The sequence below is a fragment of the Plectropomus leopardus genome, chromosome 4, assembly GCF_008729295.1.
Source record: "Plectropomus leopardus isolate mb chromosome 4, YSFRI_Pleo_2.0, whole genome shotgun sequence".
NCBI lineage: Eukaryota > Metazoa > Chordata > Actinopteri > Perciformes > Serranidae > Plectropomus > Plectropomus leopardus.
Window position 1 is genome coordinate 4199126 of NC_056466.1, and position 16976 is coordinate 4216101.

A 16976-nucleotide genomic window follows, 5' to 3' on the forward strand; every position below is an offset into this window, starting at 1 on the left:
GTTGTTGATTGATTCAGGTCCAACTTTTGACATTTGAGTGCAAAGTATAAAAATTTTGCATATTGGTCATAAATATGCAGTGACTGACCTCTGAAGGTTAAAGCCTGGCTTTTGCAATTGAATTTAGCTATTAGTTGATCCTGGCAGCAGGGGCTTCATTTTATCACTATCAGAGGCCCCTGTTTGCACCCTGTTGCTGCCCTCTCACCAACCGACTACTTTGTGTGTGTGCGCGCAGGGAGTAGGGAGGTGCTGTGGATCGAGAGGCGGCACGATTGGGAGACTAAGTATGTTTTAGCCCCCATTCCAACCCTTCCCATTTTTGAGACTTATTTTTCACATTCCAGGGAGGAGACACTCAAGCCAAAAGTCGAGGGTTTAGTTACTCTTTAAAGGAGGTTACCAAAAAAAGTTATATTTATGAAGAATGGCCAATGCCCATATGTATCACTGGATTTTAATTAATGATGCATCATTTAATGTTGCAGATGGTAAGGGTGGAACCATTTTTTAAACAACAGATTTTCTAATATACTGCTGGGTAGCTCAAACTATAATAATACATCATTATTCATTTGTTGATTTATATTTTGTATTAATAATCTGAATTTGCAAAGTAACTAAAGCTATCGAATCAAAGTAGCTGAGTTAAAAGCACACTATTTTCCGACAGTATGTTGTTTGAGATGAAGTATGAAGTAGCATAACATGGAAATACTCAAGGAAAGCAGAAGTATCTCAAAACTGTACTTAAGTAGGACAGCAGTGCTTGAGTAAATGCACTTAGTTACGTTACATTATTGCAAATAGTCCATGAAATAAAGCTTGAACGTCCACCAGTCAGAGGCTCAAACACCAGTCCAGTCAGGCTTTCCTGCAGAGACCAGTAGCCTAGATTGTGGATTAATCTCCAGAGGTGGCTGATGTTGCGCACACACATGCACAGATGTGGGCCAAACGCACAACACCATGATGACTATTTCAGCTCCATCTGGCTCATAAATCCAGTGTTATCCAGTCAGGGAGGGAAAAGACAAGAGAGAGAAACAGAGTGAGAAGAGAGAAAAGTAACAAGGGACCTGTGCATCACCTCTCTGTGTCAGTCTCCTTCTTGCATCCGTTTCAATGATGTGAACAGAGGAAAAATAAAATAAAACACCGCCTGTGGAAAAGAAGAAAGCAGTTTGAACTAGATGTATGTATTCATCACAACATCAAAACACTCGCAGATGAATACCCAGGCGTGATGACCTTAATATCACCTCAGCTTTCACAATCCCTCTGAAAACTGACAGATGCGGCTCTGCTGCATCATTACGAACGCACCAGTATGGCCCAACAGCGCCACCCTGTGGGACAAAAGGGAACCACAGCAACAATTTTACTGTTTGGAAAAGAAATATAAGAAGCAGGGCTTCAATGTGCCAGTTTTTAGTTAAATTTTAGTTTTTTTTTCTACCTGCTAAACCTGCTGAATGTTGGACATGCACTTTTCATATATGTATCTTGTATGTTCAGAATCAGGTTTTACTGCCAAGTACATTTACTCATACAAGGAATATGACTTGATGTTTTGGTGCAAAACAATTAACACAGAGCAAGATGGTTTAAATGATTTAAACAGAATAAGACATAAGATACAAATGTAGAAGCAATAAAAATGATAAAAATGAAAATATAAAAAGCACAAAATGTATGTACAAAAGGTGCAATGGATGAATTGTACAGTTGTGCAGACAAAGAACGAAAATTGTATCAACTGAGCTGTGCATTGGCCTTTTTCATGAGGATATTTTGACATGCCACAGCAGGAACAACACAGCTGTAAATAATAAAATGAATGATGGTTAACTTCAATTTACCTGCTTTGATTTAAGGATCCTTTGCATCCTGCATGGTTGCTCAGTCCCACTCTCACTGGGGCACTTGAATGAAACAGTATCATCATTAACAATATAAGAAACACCTGTGCTTTTCCTACTTTAAATAAGTCAAAATGCCTGCTGTGCAAAAGGCCTACTGCTCACAGATTCAAGACATTATTTTAGCCTCTTGTAGCTCATCGTTAGCAGGGACCTCACACATTCTTAAACATCAAATTCAATTCAACTTGATCTGCAGCAGTGTTTGGGTAGGTGGTGCATGTCAAGTGGCTGCCAAGTCTCTCAGCAGAGCGATGCAGTGTAACGAGCTAATTTGTGTCTCACATCACCTGTCAGCGGTTTTAATCAGTGAAGTACCTGAAAGTCATACATGAGTAAGACAGATTTCTGACTAGAAGTGAACTTTGGTAGAGGTCAGAGTCATCTATTACAATATTTCATGAGTAAGGGTCTTAAAGTATCTGATATTTACTGTACTTAAGTATCAAAAGTAATTTTATTATATGAAATTTACTAAAGTCTTTGAAACCTACATCAACATCACTTTTCTTGTGCTGCGTTCAGATGCCTCTCACAAGTATTACAACCTCTGGGACCTTAGAAAATAGGGGTAAATACAATGAACAACTTGGCAAGAAATGTCCAGTAAATTGCCAAAAATGAGTAGATTTAGATTATTATTTCTAAAAAGCCAGGAGAAAAAATCCCCAAAAGTGTAGTTAAAATGATAATAACATATTTAACATTATGTCACAGAATTAGTATCATTTTTAAGAACTTTTTTTAGGTCATATCCTTTTATTTTTTTAACTATCCTTCCCTTTTTTCTAATTTTAAGGTCATTTTCTTGTTTGTTTGTTTTTGTTTTGTTTGTCTGTTTTGGGAAATTTCTTGGGAATTTTGGGATCCTTTCCTCGTTGTCTTCTCCACATTTTTCTAAAGAAATCCAGCAAATTCACTCAGTTTTTAAAAGTGTAATTATTGAAAGTAAAAGTACAAATAAATTCTGTTAACAAAAAAGCAAGCAGCCAGAATTTAGAGAATTATGACATTTGTTTCTTCATATATACACCACCTTAGAAATGGAGACTACATAAAAACAAGGTCTTTTTCATAATTTGAAGTATTTAAAGAATAAATTCAGTTTTTCCTTCCCTCCCATTCCTTTGTTCATCTGTCAGTCCCCTCCTCTCTTCTGCCCTTATTTCCCTATTTAGTAGAAAGTAACTAAAATGCTCAGGGGAAATGAAGTGGTCAAGTAAAGTACAAATACACCTAAAAAATATTATTACTTTGTTAAATTTCACCACTAGCTTTAATGATGTGGCTGATAGTATTTTCCTCAGGAGCTGGTGAAGAGGAATAAAAGAGCTAAAAGTGAGTGAATATTGGAGTCATTTACCAGGTGGCCTTAAACATGACTCTGAGTTATAATGCTAATGTTGCAGCATTTTCTCACTGAAAGGCAACTGTTTGCTGTAAAAGGTTTATAAGGTCGAAAATTAATGAATGCAGCTTCAGGGTGGACTGAAGTTATTCAAATGTTGAGTTATTTCATGTTCAAAGCACCTCAGGGACCCAAAATTCACCCTGACCTTCTTTTATTAACTCAGCTTATTTTTCTGCCCATTATTGGTCATTAAGAGACATGGAGGCAAAGATGACATACTAGACCAGGAATTCTCTCTTTTTTTGCTGCAGCTCTGCTGAACTGTGAAGTTTTCATTTCTTGGGTTGCTCGTTGTCTTCTCACCATGTTTCTATTTAGTTCTTTAATTAATTACAAATTCTTGATTTTTAACCTAGCGCTCTGTGTTGTGCTTTTGTGAAAAGTGCTCTAATAATGAAGTCTGATTGAGCTGAAAAAGCACAAGAAAGCAAACTGCTTTTTAAAGAGCTTTTAATTAAAAGCCTTGTACAAGAGACACAGAAAGCAACAACGGGTAACATGACACTGAATACATAATCTGTACAATAAGGGTTTGCAAAACATGCTTCAGAAGTTCAGATACATTACAATGTCATCGTTATTCTCCGCCTCCTCGTCATTACCATCAATACAATGTACATAATTCATATTAGCATTATACCAGACAAAACTGCAGTCTTGACACATTAAATTCAGTCGGAGTTTGCCTTCCGATCAAACCCATACTGGACTATTAAAAAAAATGGCATTCAAATAAAACAGCATCACATTAACATTATTATGCATATTAAAAAAAAGTATTAAAGTACAGTACAAAGGGAAAAAAACAGCTTAAAAAGCACAATTCATTAAGCATCTTTATCCATACATTTAAAACAAGGATCCTTCCTTTTTTTTCCCAATCAGTGCCACATAAATCCAGCACTTAAAATTACATCACATATGTAAATGTAAAACAATTCAAAAAAAGGGAGAAAAAAGGTTTAAAAAAGTCAAATAATAAAATCAAGAGCCCTATTTGGTTGAAAGATAGGCCACTAAGTTGAGTTGTGCTACTCCATATGAGAAAGAAAAGAGAAGAAGAAAAAAACAAAACATTGCTATCAACTGTTGGAAACATCGCCTAGCAGCCTAATACCTTACACATCTACCAACTGCAAGAGTCACTTCTATCCACCACTTAAAGATATTAAGATATAGTTGATGAAAAAATCTATTCCAAATCACGATAAATCCATCTGAAGAATACAAATCCTTTAGTTTCCGGAAAATATCGTTTTCGCGTCGTCAAATGAGGATTTAAGTTAACTACTGTCCTTCGCAAAAAAGTACCTTAATTTGAATTTGAGACCATTTCATAACTCGCTTTTTTCCTTCGTATAATGGATGTGTCATTTTGGAATAAATCTTTCCACGTGTAACCTATGAGAGTATTGAAACAGTATCGACAACAACGAGAACCATCCAGTACGTGACAGGAGAGGAGGCGACATCTTCCTCGTCTGTGCTGACGAAGACACGCTGCGTTCGAGACATCAGAGGCCTTTTTAAGGTTATTACCGTTTGCGAGATCGTAAATTTATCTCTACCATCAGAGCCGCGGCAGGTTGGGAAGTTGGTTGTTTATTTTTAGCATGTATGAGCTGAGGAGGACGAGGTAAACGTCGCCTGGAGTGCAGCTGAGGTTTAACGGAGCAGCTATAAGGCAACACATGCGGAAGAGTTGTATTTTATATTTTAAATATTGTAACACACAGGTACACCAGAGTAAGAGCCAAGGTCTGGGAAGGTCTGGACAGATCAGGCAGCACCAGAGAAGAGTTTGGAGTCTGTGTTTGAAGTACTTCAGGTGGATTGAAGGTACTTTAAAGCGTTTAGCTGGAAACAACCTGCAGTGAACGAGCTCTGCAAACATGTTGTGTGGGTTCGCACCATCGGAGATCAAGTTTTTTTTCTTACCACCTGACGCTTTCTTACGATAAAATGATGCCACTGACACACTTGTATTTGCAGAAAACTGTGCCAACATCCTTCGCTCTGTGGTCAGAAAACAACAGGTCCTAAAGTCAAAGATTTTCACCATGGTGAAAAGGTAAAAGCAGCAAGGCAGGAAACCAAACGCTTGGTCATCTTTGACAGTAAAAATGAAGCCATTGCGCCGTGATAAAGCGGCTGCCGAAGCACGGAGTGGAAACATTTATCAGCCAGACAAAAGAGAATTCATCATGAGGCCATTTTCCCACTTGAGAAACCAGCAGCAAGACGGGATGTTTTTCATCTTTGAGCCTGGTGTGTCAGTGCGTCCTCAGGTCTAATTCCTCATGGTTACACTGCATGTGCTCAAGAGTACTGTGTCAACACAAATAAGGAAATTAACAGTCAAATGGTCAGGGTGTAAAGTCAGGACACAGTGCCTGGATTACAAAGTCTGTCAGAAAAAATGAGTAGAAAACAGGAGCGTTTACCCTTCATAAGGAGAGTTGGGACTGAAACAATGCGAAGTGCAAGTTAAAAAGTTAAACTGTGTCTCTTGAATTTCAAAAACGCCCTGTTTAGGTTCGGTGTGGGCCATGATTGACTAGTGGAAAACAAAGCATTGCAAGAACAGAATGGGTCACAGTTTTCTGGCTGCAAGCAGCATTGCTACAGACATTGGCTGAGCTTCAAAAGGCAAATCTAGCTCATATAGGCTGAGTGCTTTGCAGCAGGCCGGCTCCGATTCCAACCCACCACTCTTAACTGCATGTAATTCCCCCTCTCTCCCACATTTACAGTCAATCTGTAACTGTCTTGTCATTAGAAGGGAAAAATAATCTCTGAAAACAGGGCAAATCTGCACAGTATTTCAAAAGGGAGAAATGACAATTGAGAGTAGTTTGACTTGTGGTCTGCAACGCATCTTAGCCAGTTTTTATGACAAGTACGTGTTTGTACTCGCACTGTAGATGGTGAGCGACTGTGTGCATGCACAAAGGTGTCTATGCTCAACACGTTTTGTTGCAATATGCTAAAAAAATTCTAGAGGGCGTGCAAACAAAATATATTGTGTACGAGCAAGAAGGCGACAAGTGTTACCAAAAGAACATTAAAGGAAAAATAGGAAGCCTGCAGCAAAAAGGCCTCTTGACTAACTCTGTTGAAGAATTTAAGTCCATTTTACTTTCCTGTGGTCTCTCAGTGAAGATTAACAAAGATGTCTGCACAGAAAGTCTTCCCTTTTCAGGCGTCTACATTGAGCTGAAAACCCTAGGAGGTTCCTAGTTTTGAAAATTTTCTGCTGTAATCACACAAGCTTGATATTAAAGATGTGATAACATCATTTTTGGCCTGTAAAACTTCCCCTGGGACACTATGGAGAGTGCGCAGTGATACTGAAAGCTTTCACACCTCTGCCTCTGAATTTGCTAGATTACAGCTAGGGAAAACATTCTTCATTACACGTGACGTTACGTCCAAATGAAAGGTGAAGCTTTTTCAAGTGACCATGTAGGTCATGACGCCTTCCACGGATAGTTCAATAAAGATTGCAGTGAAGGTGCAAAGATCGACATTTCTCCAAAAATCCTTTTCTCTCAGATATCTCAATATTTCTGATTACATTTTGATATATCCTGAAACAACTGTGGCCCATTACCACGCCTAATCGACATTATTAAGTTGAAAGAACAGGACGTTTGTCCTCAAATTTCCGGCACAGTCTTGGCTTAGTTCAGTTCCTCTGTTCCTATGAGCAGCAAGGGGAGACTGAATCGTGCTACATGAAGCATTTCTATTGAAATTTGACAACGTACCAACAAAGCACTGTTCGCTTAACTGACCAGCGACATCCACAGGAACAAAAGTGTGTGTTTGTTCTAACTGCCAAGTGAAAGGTGAAGAGACAAAGTTACCAGCCTCGACTGATTTTTAAAGCAAAAACTACCTTCATTCTTGTTCAACAGACTTCAAACGCCTGCCAAGTGGCTAAAAGGTTCGACAAACGACTATTTTTGGCCGCATTTGCTTGGTGGCTTCAGCCTGAACTGTGTTCAGCTCACTGACCTTCTAGACCTTGACACACTGAGAAGTTATATGACGCAAATCTGGCATAAAGAGAACATTTCACAACCAACTGCCGGCCAGTTTAGAGTCTTGGCGGACGTCGCAGAGTAAAAGAAGGTGGTGGGTTTGTGAGAGAAAAAAAACAAGGCAAGCAGGGAAAGACGGCAAGGACAGCAATAACTTAAAACCTACTGTTTTTGTATATTCTTTTGCAGCTTTTAAGGTTGTGCGTGCATATAAATACTTACTCATACTGTATGTATATATGCATGTGCGTTCAAGAGAGCAAGAGGAAAAGGCTTTTGAAAAATTGATGAACTACATAAAATAGGTCGTTTTTCGATGCAGTCAAGTGCATTGCATTTACCTCGCTGTATTGATGCAATATATGAGAGTCCAACTGTGTTAAGTGCAAAAACACATCACCTCATTTATCATTAACAAGCTGGACTTCCAATGACACTATAGGGGGGCAGGAAATTGGCATAACACCTGAAGGCTGTCAATAACGGCCTTCGCAGCAGGGCCTGAATCGAAAAGTATTGTTTCTTTCACATTATAAGTGTGCTTGATTAAAGCTCACACCACATAGTTGTGTGGTTTTATTATTATTTTTTTTTTTTTACTTTTTTGGACATTTTTTTATTACACCAAACAAGCTAAACTCAGCGTGTTTGAAGCAAATGAAAGAAAACAAATACTATTTCAATCCAAGTCTGCCCTAAAAGAGTCAGTGCTGTGCAAGTGGACAAAAAATATGGCAATTTAAGGGCGTATTAGCTGCCCGTTTTCAAATTTATACACTTCTTTTAAAAAAAATATGCTCTTTTTTTTACTATTCAATGGCTGGGCGTCGTCAAGTTACATTGCATTTCATTAATTGTTACACGAATACGGACACACCTTTGAGGAAAAGGTAGGGGGAGGGGCTGAAGTGGCAACACTGGTGTGATATTTTCTTCCATCATCAATCGACTTCATAACATGATCTCCTATGGCTTGGGTGGAGAGGGGTCGTCAGCGGGGGGAGGGGAGGAGGCGTTTTCAGGGCTGGCAGAGGGCGACGCGGGGCAGGAGGCCGGGGAGGGGAACTCTTTTATGGTGACGGTGACGAGGTTGGTGGTGACGTCGGTGACCACCACGTCCTTGCAGCTCGGTGCCATTTCAGGGTGCCAGTCTGGGTCTCCTTCGGCAGGCACCCTTTGGGGTTCGGCGGGGGCGGAGCTTTGGTCCCCAGAGGTGGCTGGCGGCTGGCGTTTAGCCCTGCGAGGACTTTTCCTGCCTCCCTCTGAACGGTCCTCCTCCTCATCTTCCAGGGAGGATGATGGCGAGGCGGGGAGAAAAGGAGACGCCATATCTGAGGACGGGGCAGGGGGCTTTGCGCTCTGGCCCTTCTGAGTCTCTGTGTGAGGTTTACTGGACTTGGGGCCCTCGCTGGAAGGTGAGGCTCCTGTGGCGGACTGGGGCTGAGCAGCCGAGGTGCTTGATTTTCCTTCAGAGCCGCTGGAGCTGGAAGGAGAAGGAGGTGACTGGTACTGGGAGGAAGTAGAGTGGGTGATCCTGGCCCCTGTGCTGGAGCCCGGGTGGGAGTGAAAGGACACGGGGCCTCCACACTGCAGCCCAAACGGCTTTCCGTACATCGGGAACCCCAGCATCTTCAGAGGGGGCTGGAAAGGTCTATAGGGCGCCTCTCCCTTCTTCCCGATGATGCGATTGCGGGAAGGGATGTTCTGGCGTCCTTGCGTGATATTCCTGCTGCCTGCAGCTGAGCCGCCCCGGCCTGGCTTGTCGATGACCTTAAGGTTGAGGATGATACGACCTCTCTTCACCTCCCGGGGTTTGACTCTACGGTTGAGGATGCGGACGGTCTCGGAGAAGGGGGAGACGTGCACACGGGAGGGGAAGCCGCCGGGGTTGGAGAAGGAGGCCGCCATGGGGTCGGAGCGGGGCAGAGGACGCCTGGACATCCGGTGGCAACGGTGAATGTCTTTCTTCAGCTTGTGGGTGGCGGCGAGGGAATTGAGTTTGGGAGAGGGAGCCACAGCTGAGGAGGACGAAGACGCTAAATGAGGTGAGGCTGAGGAGGAGGGAGCTGCTCGACTGGAGGTGGACGAAGAGGAGCGAGATGTAGTCTGGCGGGTGCTTGAGGCTCGGCTGCTGGTCCCTCCTTTCTGAGCCTGAGGGAGAAAGCGTTTTTGCAGGAGTGTGAGGTTTATTTTTGTAGAAAACCTGCCTCCGTCACCAAAATTTGTACTGACAACTTGAAAATGTAGGTTGCATAATAGCCAATTCGCTTCCTTATCAGCCTAAAAAACATGGATTTTGGTGTTTTGCAGGTGAAAAGATGCCTCAGTGTTGCATTTGTATGAATGTTTTTTTTTTTAGAGATGCAGTTAACATGTATGTTTTTTATTTTTTAATGTATTCCAGTAACTAGATTTAAGCGCTTGAAACACATGTATTTAAACCTTTGAGACCTGAGCACATTGGTTCACTTCATCTCGAAAAACATGATGTGAAAGGCAGCGAGCAACTTGGCAAAAAATATTCTGCATATTGCAAGAAATTTGTAGTTAGAAAATTATTTTTGAGAAGCTAGAGAGAAAATTTCCAGAAACTATATTTAGAATGATCATATTTATATAATTCAAATTATGTTATAGAAAAAAACTTTTTTTTTTATTTCCAGAAGCACTTTTCTGTTCACAAAGGTTGCTGGTTTTAACATCTGACTGCGCTGTTCATCTATACACCCATGTTTTTGAGTTGAAGTGACGAAGGGGAACAAGAATTTTTTCTACATTTTATTTTTCTAGTATTGACCTTAAATGCAACAGCTGGCAGCTGTGAAAGAAGCTGCAGTGTAACCACTGTCTCTCAATACTGGACCAATTTTTTTTTTTTTTTTTAAATCATTGTTCCTATTAGTTACTAAGGCACAAAACTGTGGAAAAATATGGTCCAGTTGAGAAGAAAAAAAAACTTTCTTTTTACAGTAGAAATCCCAAGCAGAACGTTCCTGTAACATGAGCAATGTTAGTTATTTTAAAAGATTTTAATAAAAGTGACCATTTACTGGTATGCAACAATTTCCACCTTAAAACAGGAATATTTCTGGTATAAATTTCATGATCATTTTAAAATATATGATCAGTATATATCCGTGGAAGGCTTGTTTTTTTTAACCTTGTATGACTATTTGCAACATCCATTAAAATACCATTTGAGACTGAGAGGCACATTAAAACAAGCATCAGAAACTCTACCTTCATGACAAAGTTTTTGGGTTTTGGTCCCCTTTTCTTCGGCCCGTGCATTTCCCTTTCCCGCTCTCTATATAAAAGAAAACGACAGTTATGCCCGTTCACATCACACGGGTAAAGAGGGGCTAAAAAAAGAACAACACAATGAGAGTGAACACAACGAATCAAAAGGGAAGATGGAGATGAAAGCTCTGGGTGTGTGAAAGTAGAGCAGTCGGGCACAGGGAGCTGTTTGAAGCCATGTTTGAACACCGCCAGCTTTTCTGTCTGTGTCTTTTTAGGGTTTGTCCTTTTTATGGTGTCCGTTTTAGTTTACTGTAAACATCTAGTCTCTGTGAGCAGCATGAGGCTTTCAAGTGGTCTGGCAGCAGACATGAAGGACTTCAGCTAAGGCGGACGTTTTTACAATCAGGAAGAGGAAAAGGCACTGACAGAAGAGGTAAAAGCAGCGAGCACAGGCACTTACAGCAAGATGCACGGGAGTAATCGTAAGGAAAGAACACACAAAACAATGCAGAAAAGCCAAAAATACTGAGCCCTTACCACACATAGCATTGTGTACTGCTTTACTCACTTTCGCTCGAAGCCCAGTATCAGCCTGTCGTCCAGAATATTCTCCTCTGGCTCCCAAGTGCTGTGCCTAAACAAGGACGGAGCAACATAAAGAAAACACACAACAAAAGGAAACTATTTTAACACAAAATATTTTTTCACCATAGTTAATTTAATTCACATTTTCAGTTTAATGTCAGGTAATTAAAACAGTATAACACAGACAAACGCCTCACTTTTAAGACAACAAAGGCTGACGATAGAGATGCACAAAAATGTCGGCACGTAATCTGTATTTGCAAATAATAGCTTTCAAATGAAAAACCACCATCGGCCCAAAAAGGTTTTGTGAATGTGTTGGTATGTTGATGTTTTTTTTTATCTGTTTGTATTGTCTATTGTAATGTAATGTTTTTTTATCACGTAAAAAACGTGATTAGTGTTCTTTAGTGTGGGGTGTCTGTATCTGCTCCAGGGACTGCAGGTGTAAACTAGCATGAACCATCTATCCTCTTTTTGAGATAATGTTTTTTTACGCGTGGTCCTTGTTTAAATAAAGACATGAAAAAAAATTCCCCTGATTTTGGCTGTCATTATTGTCTTAGGAAGAGCTTCATCCAAGCCTGTTAAAGTGAGGAGTTTTAGAGTTTTGTTTAACATTTGTCACATGAGAATGACATGGCATGTTTTACATTCAGCCTAAGTAAAAGTAGTTTTGTTATTTTCTCTAAGTATTGTGCACATTTTGAAAATTAGGGATGTCCCCATTGGATCTGATGGATTGGTGTCAGGCACAATCGTCTCATTTTTTAATTCATCTGGATCGGTTATTTTGACCACACGCCCCCCCTGAGCTTTTGTTTACATCCACCATCACACAGGTGTAGTAACCAGAGAGCAAGATTTGCAGCAGATATGCAGGTTTTAATGTAATGCTGCTACACAAATAAGTATAAATACAAAGTACAAATAAGTAATCTCATTTTTATTTATGTTCAGCTGAAGCTGCGGAATTTAAATATGCTGCACAAAGTGGATTTGTGATAAAAGCCATAAAAAATATATTTACTTAGTTTACTTTATTATTTCATAAAAAAATAAAATAAATACAAAACAGCAAGGCACTGTTTGGATGCAGACATTTTTTATTGTATTGCATTGCAGAGCTATAAGACTCTCAATGGTTTTAATAACTTTTAAAGTACTTGAAGTGTGCATTGTGCCGCTGTATTATGTAGGTAAATATAAGTAAGTTGTATCTCCGGCAAAAAGCCTTAATCGGGACATCCCTACAGGGTAGCGTTGTGTTTTATGTGTGCATCTGCCACCAGTGGGCCATCACAATACGAGTAGTCGTAACACATGTTAACCTCACTACAGGAGAGACTTAAGGTTCTCTTCAAACAGGTGGAAAAACATATGTGCATGTATCATTATCTGCATCTGCAATCAGCCAAAATGAAGCCAAAAAAATCGGCTATCAGCAAAAATCCAATATCCTGTGTCCCCAGTTGTTTATTCCAATTTAATTCAACAGAAGCACTTACTTCATTGCCCATCCTTTCCATTTTACCAGGTATTCAAGTCTCCCCTGCAAGAAAGAGACAGACAGTAGATTACCAAAAACAGCATGTATGAGACAACAAACGATTTCAGAAAAATCCCTTAAATCTTTTTACGCATTTGCAGCAAACAGCAAATGGTCACTTGTTGTGAATTACTTATTATGTGATTGGGGACACCGCTTTGCTCTCATACTGGCTTTTAGATTTATATTTATATACATTCTCAATAATATCAAATAGAGGTCAACAGGTTATCGGGCCTGGCTTATTATTATGGCGATATTTGGCATTATGTCGATTATCAGTATCGGCATTACATTTAATGATCGCCTTTAGAAAGTGCAAATAAAGTGTCCACATGGGAGGAACTTTTACTTAGGAAAATCTCAGGGTGCTATTTTATTCATTCATTTTTCATTTAAATTTTCACTTGACTTTATTTGAAAAAAAGTTTGTTATATTCCAAATTCTAAATATTGATAGCAATATTTAACTTTTATCTGTAAATGCATTTGGATTCCAAATATTATCGGTCGCAATGACTACTAATAATCGGTATCGGCTCTGAAAAACCAATATTGGTCGACCCCTAAAATCCAATAGATTTAACACTGAGGTTGAGATAAACTAATCTTCACCCTAAATATGGTATTCCTACTTCTGTGCAAGTAGAAGGGTGCAACTGTGAAGTTGTAGTATGCAATTCAGAAATAACTGGAGGCCTGCCGGTTAACTGTGACTACCAACCTCTTTAAGTTGGGACCCTACCATGATTTATAGGGTCTTTTTTCAGTATACAAGCCAAACTGAAGTGATAAAACACTGAGAAACTCTGGCTTATAGGTTGCTTTTTGGATGAGTGCAGTGACTAATGTTTTGGGGCCATTTTTCACAACCTGCAGAAGAAAACAGGAGTCTCAAACAGCCTTTAATGTGGGTGCTATATGTCCTCCACAGGCTGTAAAATGCACACTGTGACCGTATAGCTTTAGCTACCATTAGCTGGCAGAGAAACAGGGCCCCTCCATTTCATAAACCTCATCCCATCTGCCTTGCTCTTGCAGCTAGCCCCCTTCTTTGTGTCGCTGTTTTTATTGCCCTGCTAACGCCTGGATATACGAGCCGTGACTGATAGCCTCGCTAGTTAGCTCATAGCTAGCCCCGCTTAGCTAAGTAGAGCAATCCGCCAGCCAAAAGGCCTCCACCGCGGCGCGAGGAGACAGCCCCGGGTCTGAGGACCGGAGCAGTGCCGTGCCGTGCCGTTCTGACCGCGGACAACATCAAGTGAAAATACGCGGGACGGCTGTAGCTCACCTTACGGACGCGGCGTTTCAGTATGGCTTCCGCGGCGAAAACGCGATCTCCCACCGCCGACAGCTCCATCTTTCATGCCCCGGGCTGAGCTAACGTTACCTGGCTGCTGTGTTTTCCTCTCTCCAGACGTCAGGCTCTGCTGTCTGCTCGGGCCGACCACAGCCAAACTGTGTGAGAGGCGGCAGACACACATGCAAACACACACATACACACACACACCACTACAGCAGCAGCAGCAGCAGCGGCGGACAGCCTGCTATCTGTCACGTGGCCGGGGTCAGCCCCTTTGGTCGTCCTGGCAACGATGAAGACACTCGAGTAGGGTATAGCCAGAGCCCTTTAAGAGTCTAGTGCACTATTCTAGTGCACTAGTTATAGCTAGTGCACTAGTTAGAGTGTTGAAGGGATGACATATTTTTGTAGGCCAACCAGGAAGTAAGCATCGCACTGGTTCACTCGTAAAAAACCTTATGGGATTTTTGAATGGGACTTTCGGTTATTGACAAAAACAAGCTCTGTAACAAACACAAGTTTATGAGACTTACAAATTTTGTTAAGCGTGATAATCTCCACAGAAGAACACAATTTTTGAGTGTTTTGAAGCATAAATTAAATTACCAGAAGCAAAAAGCTATTGTTAAGATATACACGAACTACATCACAGTCGCACGTATAAAACGTCACCACTACAAACACTGTAAAAACACGTTAAAACACGATCGAAAAATATTATAAACAGATAAATGTACAAGTTCGAGTGCGAGTCTGTAAAGCTGTGTCAAGGTGGATAAGTGAGTTTCTGTGTCCGCTGTGATGACGTCTAACGTCCCTGACAAACACTGTAGTCCCATTTAGCCACTTGTTAGCAACCACCTTTTTAAGATGAGTAAAACCTTAAAAGTTCAAAAATTGGGTTTAAGCGGACATTTTTTATGTCGAAGAGCAAAACGTCTAAATATCTTTAGCCCGTGTTAACCACAGACCTTATTTAGGGCATTTTACAGACAACCCATAGACTTTTGGACGAGGGAACCGGGAGTGCTAAGCGGCTAACGGACTTCTACGTTTTAGGACTCATTACTTCACCACTCGATAGACAGACTCTAGCTGTGTCCCAGTTCAGGGTCTGCATCCTTCGGAGGACACAACTTACGCGGTCTACGGAGGCGATTCCTTCGAAGGCACCTCCGAGGGCCGCATCAACAGTTGTTAAATCATGGATGTATTATAAGGAAGTTAAGGTGTTATAAGCATGGATGTAAATGGGACGGTCTAGCCTTAGGTGGATTTCCTGGTTGCGTCATCAGATGTTCCTGCCTTAGCACGGGGTGGGGGGGGGGATACTAAAGCAAAAAAATAATTTTATTTTTATATTTATTTGTTATTTATATTTTGCTGGAGGAGGAGGAGAAGTGCCTCTGTCCGTGTCGGAAGCTGATTTATCTCCGGGCAGTAGAGCCTTGCTCAGCGGGCGTTTTTTACGGACAGCGCCGAGCTGGCTGTACATTTCCATAGCTAGTATGTTAGGTGGCTACGTGTTAGCATTACTGACGTCACGTATTATGAAGGAAATTAGGAGATTTTAATGTCCCTCTAAGTTTAACATATCTGGCGTTTGATTTTCAAATGAGTAAAAATCCACATTAAGTTAAATCAACGCTCCGATCTCCACTCTGTGCCGCCATTATGACAATTATTTTTCAAGATCGTGGACGCGCAAGGAATCTTGGGAAATAGAAGGCTGCGAAGGATAGTAGCGATGTGTCCTCCAAAAAGAAGGAAAAGAAGGCCGCCTTTGTTGGCAATGTAAGAAGGAGCCTTCGAATTGGGACCAAATAGGACAGCCTTCACACATTGCTGTGACGTAATCGGTTTCGAATGCGGCTGCATTCGAGGGCTCTGTTCAAAATGCTCAGGTGTCACGTGACTCATGGAGGCTTTGAATAGTTCCCTGAAGTCATTGGCGGGCCATTTGAATACAGGGTGCGTTCCAAAATCGCATACTTTTTCTTTTTACTTTTAGTAGGGACTATGGCTGCCCTTGCAAAGTATGTAGTCAGAAGCAATAGAAAAAAGTGATTGTGTACAGTACTGTAGCTTATTTTGTAGCTGCGTCTTTAGCATGCTCATGGATTTTTAAAGCTTTGATAATCAGCATGCTTACAGTGGTGCTACTTTTGTACAGACTAATGTAGCATGGCTTGCTGTTCTCTATTGGTTTAATGGTGTATTTAGTAAAATGTTTAAAAAGTAATTAATTTTCTTTTGGAAGGCCATCATACATGGTTACAGAGTCTGTCCTTGCAGGAGGTTGAGCAGGTGTATCTCTCTGGTCCAGTTTAGGATCAGAGGTAAGGACAGAGAATGTCATTTTTAAATAAATATATAAAATTAATAAAATATTTTTGTTAAACCAGCAATGATTATATTGTCTGTTTTATTAATTCAGTGAATCAATAATCATCGTTTGCTTGTTGTTTTTTGTGTGCAATATATATCTTTACTACTATATCTTTACTCTTTACTACACTCCTCATTTTTTTCCCTGAGTATAATTAGCTAATTCTGCCAATTATACAAACTGCAAGACTTGGTGAATTGCAAGGCGGAGTAGTATTTGGATGGAATAAGTGTTTAAAACCCAGAAGTACTTGGAAGAAAGTAGTACTTGTGGAAATAACCTTTAAACCCATAAGTACTGAATCAAAGTATTTGTGTGGAATCAACCTTTAAATATGAAAAATGAGTCAAAGTATTATTTTGGTGGAATCAGCCTTTAAACTATAAAAAAATTAGTTAAAGAATTATTTGGGTGGAATCAGCTTTTAAATATGAAAAATGAGTATGAGAAATAAGATATTTTTCAAATGTTTTATTATAATAATAATAACAAGTATTACTATTTTTGCTAATTCATGGGTTATTTACG

At 40.4% G+C, this 16976-nt stretch overlaps 1 protein-coding gene across 1 annotated transcript in view; it reads right to left on the reverse strand.

The window, feature by feature from the left end:
• LOC121941594 overlaps positions 1 to 14281 on the reverse strand; it is a 32756-nt gene extending 18475 nt beyond the window's left edge. The window contains exons 1-5 of the mRNA XM_042484419.1: positions 14048 to 14281; positions 12716 to 12759; positions 11191 to 11256; positions 10620 to 10686; positions 8353 to 9530 (exon numbers count right to left, since the gene is read on the reverse strand). Of these exons, the coding sequence (XP_042340353.1) occupies positions 8353 to 9530; positions 10620 to 10686; positions 11191 to 11256; positions 12716 to 12759; positions 14048 to 14116 (1424 nt within the window). The 5' untranslated portion in view covers positions 14117 to 14281. The remainder of the gene's footprint in view (positions 1 to 8352; positions 9531 to 10619; positions 10687 to 11190; positions 11257 to 12715; positions 12760 to 14047) is intronic.
• Between the last annotated feature and the right edge of the window lie 2695 nt (positions 14282 to 16976).